Source organism: Sapajus apella, unplaced genomic scaffold, assembly GCF_009761245.1.
Source record: "Sapajus apella isolate SASKATOON/1434 unplaced genomic scaffold, GSC_monkey_1.0 scaffold25, whole genome shotgun sequence".
In the NCBI taxonomy this organism is placed as follows: Eukaryota; Metazoa; Chordata; class Mammalia; order Primates; family Cebidae; genus Sapajus; species Sapajus apella.
Window position 1 is genome coordinate 17,599,350 of NW_022436965.1, and position 6,332 is coordinate 17,605,681.

General features: G+C 33.4%; 2 protein-coding genes across 9 annotated transcripts in view; one reads left to right on the forward strand and one right to left on the reverse strand.

Moving 5' to 3' along the window:
- The window catches only part of PIGC (phosphatidylinositol glycan anchor biosynthesis class C), a 44,020-nt gene that overhangs the window by 25,729 nt on the left and 11,959 nt on the right, over nucleotides 1-6,332 (forward strand). The gene's annotated exons all lie outside the window — the stretch shown is intronic.
- Nucleotides 1-6,332, reverse strand: part of DNM3 (dynamin 3) — a 549,446-nt gene that overhangs the window by 5,010 nt on the left and 538,104 nt on the right. For 2 of the 6 annotated variants that reach the window (XM_032291681.1, XM_032291677.1), the window contains one exon: nucleotides 1,353-5,200. The exons of 2 other annotated variants lie outside the window; for them this stretch is intronic. In XM_032291681.1, the coding sequence (XP_032147572.1) occupies nucleotides 5,131-5,200 (70 nt within the window). In that variant the 3' untranslated portion in view covers nucleotides 1,353-5,130. Of the gene's footprint in view, nucleotides 1-255; nucleotides 5,201-6,332 lie in introns of those variants that run through there. 2 more of the 6 variants (XM_032291676.1, XM_032291678.1) reach the window with 2 other exon arrangements.

Sequence of the window (6,332 nt, forward strand, 5' to 3'; positions counted from 1 at the left end):
TCTATTCCAATAATGACTTCAAATCAGAAACACAATGTCTCTCACTCTCCTACTTTTGATTTGTCCAATTTGTTCCCTTTAAAATATCTCATCTTTTTTCTCCAAGTTAATGACAAAAATGCAAAATGCTATCCATTCTGTACTTTGGTAACTCTGGGACAATCTAATCAAAACAATTATAAATATTTAGAGGACTCAGGTATTACTGAAATGCATAGACATGACTCAAATATATACAAGAATGAGGAAAAGGGGTCCTTCAAATGTTATAATTTATTTCAGCTTCAGAAACACAGCTTCACATTTTCACAATAGGTACATGTGACCTTCCAGAATGATACAGGCTTTAGGACTTTGCTTCAAAAATTCCATTCAAAGAGTCCATATATCAGCATTAAGAAATCCTGAAAGTGCCAAGAAGACAGTGGAAAGTATCTGGCTCATGTTAATTAAAGAATCAACAGAGAAGACAAGATTTTGCTTCTGTATATTCCTTCTTCAAAAAAAGCAAAAGAGAATTTTGACCCAAAAAAGGGAAAGTAAAAATAGACAAGCAAGCAAAACAAAGGCTGTACACAGGAATTATAACACAAATCAAGTAATAGTGTGGAATTGCTGATTGGAGGGAATAATTTTTAACAAATTGGTAGCAGACAATGCAAGAGGTTAGACAGAGTAATTTTTTATCATAATTTTAAAAAATTACATAATGAGCAAAGTTTAAGGAATTCAAGGGTAAAAATTAAAAAGAGATTAATGACTTGAGCTGAGCCATGTGTGAAACCATTGACCAGAGGTGAGAAGTATCACCAATATACCAGTATGAACAGGTCTTAAGACAAACAGAAGACTCTTCCTTGAGTTTCCTCTCTCTTGCTCTCATACATACACACACTCTTACATACATACAAAGACACACACACACGCAAATAGCAATGCAAATAATACATATGCTTCAAAAATATTCTTAAAGTTTCACATACACAGCACCACATAATTTTAAACATACCAACTAGACAGGATGACTAAGGTTATCTAGGAGACACATTTGAGCCTTTTAGAATGTAACGAGCGATCTGGTGAACTAATAATCATTTCTCCAAAATCATCTAGATTCATTTACATTAAACTCTGAGCTCACAGATAGTAGTCCTCTAAGTGAAATGACACAAAACTCATAGCTTAAGTCTTATACACTATCATCTTTCATGAGTTCAGCAGTTACAGACTTATTAGGCTTTATTCTTCATTTTGAGGCAATTCCTATCGCTTTCAAATAATTATGCCATTTGCCAAATGAAAAATATTTACCTGAAAAACTAGATGACCTACCTCCCAGGTATTAGATAGCTTCTCCCTTACAGTTTTAGCAAATTTACTCAGAAAAATATACTACTTTCATGTTGCTGTATCCCTTTATTATTATTTTTTTACTTCTACCATAGAGAAAAAATGACTATGTAGATCAATTTAGCTTTTTAAGATTCAGCTCAGCAATCCAAAAATAATTTGTAGTTCCAATTAGAGATCTTAAAGCTAGGTCTCCAGAGGTTTTACTTCTTATCCAAAAATATTGGTGATTCCTTCTTAGACAGAAGTGCTTCAGATTCAGATACAAATGTCTATGGATATTGCCATGTTGTCATGGAAGTTATGAGCTTTGTGCCCCTCAAAATGACTACAATCTAGAGTTAGAAAATTTTATATACCTCATGTTATGAGAAATGAACCATTGTTGTCACGTGTTATGGCAGATCATCCAAAGCTAGCTGCTGTATTAACAGTTTTAAAAATATACTGATACCACACATACTAATTACATGTATACATAGATATTTATAATCATACATATACATATATTTATATATATACACACAATGCACATACAATCACACTCATGCTTGTGACATTTTAACAAGTATTTTTAAACCTACCTACTCAAATGGACATAAAATACACGTACTTACAGAAACATACTTACTAGGTATATACCATATACACAGAGACACATGCATAGAAAATGTGTTTGTACACAGAAGACATCAACATTTATCACATACTGGTATTAGGTCCCATTTCATATTTGAGAATTATGGCTACAGTCTATACTAAAAAGTCACAAAATTAATCTATGTGACCACTTTTTACTTCTAAGTCCAGAAGGCTTATAGTTACATCACAGGAACTGGTTTCATTAATATACTTTAGAGTAAAGTGAGTTTGTATTGGAACAAATAGGAAATTTGCTAATAAACAGACTCTACTGCTCGTCTATGTTATAAAACACACCTAAAAACAATAGTCAGACGAGTAACCTTGGTAGATGATTTTTAGAAATACAATATACCTGTTCTAAATCAATACTATTTCAATTATCTGTCCATAATTGAGTAAATGGTTATTCCAATTAGTCAATATGCATGCAATAATTAGCATGTGACAATAAAACTGTATTTACCTATCAAATAAACATTTACAGTTTATTTTCCCAAATCCTAAAAACACTTTTTTTTTTATTTTTATTATGCTAGACATGATAGAGCTACATCTATGGTGTTTACAATATCAGAGCAATCAGTTAAGAGGAAATTACACAAAAGATTAGAAATGGTATGGGAAACAGAAAGCTCATTAAGCTACATTCCCATCTTAAGGCCTGGTGTGCATGCTGCACGTCAAACTATGCACATCCTAGAGTTTCAGACTTCATTCAACACTGGCATCTCTTTTTAGCAGAATACAAACCCTTTGCGAAATGAGATCCATACTAATAATATGACATTGTACTGCAGCCAACTAAAAATATTCTCCAATGTCACTGCTGAAGTTCTACAGTAGGCTGGGTTCTATTAGAAATAACTTAGGAAGAAAGAACAAAAAAATGTACCCACAAAGGGAGACAATTGGGACAGTGCAACTGTGGGACTATAATCTAAAAACAAATGCCAAAGATTACAAATGCCATTGTTTATTACTGCCTAAGATCAGTGGAAAGAAAATTGGAAAAAAAATCTCCAATTTTTTTTGACATGGTTTGTGCTGATCTAAGAACACACCAGTGGTTATTCACAATATTTTCCTTTAACGGAAGGAAAATTTTGAAATACAGCAAAACGCAAAACCACATTTAGCACAAAGCCAAACCCTGAAGTATATAATCCGTTAGCTGCCTATTTTAGCGAATTCAAAGGAAGAAGCAAAGGGAATCCTAAAAACAAGAAATTTTATAAAAAGATCTCACTGAAGATTATTTGTTTTACTATGGAAGTTTGCTTAACATTTTTCCATTTAGCTGAGACAGTTTTTTTTTTTAAATACGCTATGTATCTTGTACATTGGTTCCATTCACAAAGAGTTAACTTTTTTTCCCCAGTTTGGGGTTGGTGGTGAGATACAAGAGGATTTAGGATTGTGATGTTTTTATACAATCACTTATAACCTTAAAAGTTGAAATGCCCTTTATGTAAATCTTGTATTTTCTGATTTTTACCAATTATCAGTGGGCTAGCTGTAAGCTTTAGAATAAGTTCAATACAACACCATTCGACATGGTAACTTCTCTTTTTAATAATGGTTAAAAGTTTTTACTTTATACTTTATGAGTATCTGCTCTGGGTATAAACTACACAGGAAATTAAAGTTAAATTAACATACAAATCATGTTTGCTACTTTCAAAGGGAGACATTTCAGTTGGTGAAACCTGATTTACTTTTGTAGAATATGACATAGTGTCATGGGACACCCCCACTCAGTGAATACTTGTTCTGCTGTCTGGGACAGCTAGCACACAAAATTCCAGTTGGCTTCTGGCTGTTTCCTACATGTGAATCATCTGGTCCTAGGTAGACCAAAACTTAGCCTCAAGACTGAACTATTAACCCCCAGGCTAAACTGTTCTGGTAAATTTTAGAAATCTTAAGAAATTGCAAATTTGCTTTAGATCTCAATGTTTCAATACCCTTCTCTGGAATGACCTGGATAGGGACTTTGAAATAGTACAACTGTAAAAGTGTGAGCTCTGCTCTTACCCCATGTCATCTTCTACTTCATTTCAGGAACCACCTTTAAATGTGATTATCCCATAGCCTCAAGATTTATTAAGAAAGCCTAGAATGGATAGAAAGTTACACTGAACCTGTTTCAAAGGTAGGATAAATTCTTATATAACAGGGTAACAAATTAGCATGTAAAGAGTGAATTTTTTTTTCTCTAACCAAAATAATAATGGTAAAACTGGAGTTAGTATCAAAGCGTAGTTAGTTATGCCAAAAATTAGAGCAATTAGAAAAGTAAACATTCTCCACGTCAGCCTTCAATATAACCTACCACGAGGTGAATATAAATAAAGAAATTATATTTCTCCCAACACTACTAGAGATGTGATATTTTGCTTCTTCCTTGAACTCTGAAACTAATTAGCCAAATTTATTGACTAACAAAAAAAAAAAAAAGAAGCTTTGATTCACTGTTGCATATGCTTCTAGCATGAAGCAAAACACACTGGAATGAGGAGAAGCTCTTTAGAGCAAACAGTGCAGACTTTTCCTTTGCAAACTACCTCGTGCTTCTGGAAAAGTTTATTCTTAAGGAATCCTAATTTAAAAAAAATCACTTCCTAGCAGTCTTATAAAATAAAGAGGAAGAAAAGAGGAGCTAAATAGGTAATTATGGAGTAGGTGGTAGCATTAATGATAGACAACAGAATTACTGTCATCCTAAACAGAATGTGGGAAAAGGAATATGTATGGCTTAGGTCTAAGCCCACTATCTCACATCTGAAGAATTATATTTAATGAGCTACCTGGTAGATAGCTAGAAAACTTATCCAAAGCAATTTCAAATATATGCCATGGTAGGCAAATAATCCCCAGAATATAGGGCTGCTATACAAACCTACCTTGGTCAGTACAACATATAAAGCCTCTAAAGGTCAGCAGTTTTCAAGAGTCAAACCCCAGAGGTTTGACATACCATAAGCAATGAAGATGAGTGATGAATGCATTAGTAAAACTGGTTACTTGCCTACTGATGTCCACACATGCGACTACTCATGATTTACTGCAACGGTTATCAAATATGTTGCTTTCACATAATTCATTAGTGATTAATTGCCATGCCAGACACTTCATTTAGTCTAACAGGGAGGATTCTAGTGGGCGGATTATAGTGGGACGAGTTGGTGATGGGGGTGGTCTCCGGCTAGAAAGAAAGAAAGAGAAAGGTAAAGAAACAAGTAGAATATCTAGCAGAACATTGTTCCAAGGACACGGAGAAAGAGCCATTACACACATGCTCATGCACATACAGGCCAGCAGAGGTGGCTACAATCTGTAATGATTTTAACATTGTCATCTTTCATTTATCTAGTAGTTTTTAGTGAAAATTACATCTTTTTTCATATGCAAATCTTTCTCAAAACTGAAGTCACTCCTTCCAAAATATGAAATGTAATATTTTTTGAATGCCATCTAAAACATACTGCACATATCTTAGCCAATAGAATATAATAATTACATAGAACAAACTGTGCTGTTATGCCTACTTCAGGAACTAATAGGTATATTGTTTCAGACAATGATGGCTTTTGAATTTTTGTTTCTCACATATAATTTTCTTCTTTTTCTTTCTCTCAGGATATTAGTTATCACTTCTCATTGCCTTTATAACTTTCTCCAATTTGTTTTATATTTTGTTTGTAATTTGCAGAGCACTAAAAATCAGAAAAACAAGACTTTTAGAGTTCTCTATAGTAAGTGTAAATAGGCTCAGTGTGAGTACCTGTTTAAATTGCAGGAGTGCTAGTTCCTATTTTGGGTCTTAAAGATTTTAGTATTAGTAACAGTAGTGTTACTTTCTAGTTGGTAAGGATGTTTCTGGTAGCTGAGTTTACTGAGTAAACATACTTTAGACAATGAAATATTACTGTATTTGAAGAGTCTCAACATTACTTTTATTACTTATTATTATAATACTTATTTCTTGAACTCCTACATTTATTTCCTAAATATATTAACAAGTTTTTTTTTAGTGTATTTGCGTACTTGACTTCATAGGTGGTACCTTGGGTAGTCTTTTTTTTTTTTTTTTTTAAAAATTTTTTTTTAAAAGTGGTAGAGAAATTGACTAAAATTTGTTTTGTTGTTTTATGGAAAGTAGATATGATAAGTAATGAGCTTGGATATTTAGTTGAGGAGTTTTTTTTTTTTTTGAGATGGAGTTTCACTCTTGTTACCCAGGCTGGAGTGCAATGGCGCGATCTCGGCTCACCGCAACCTCCGCCTCCCGGGTTCAGGCAATTCTCCTGCCTCAACCTCCTGAGTAGCTGGGATTA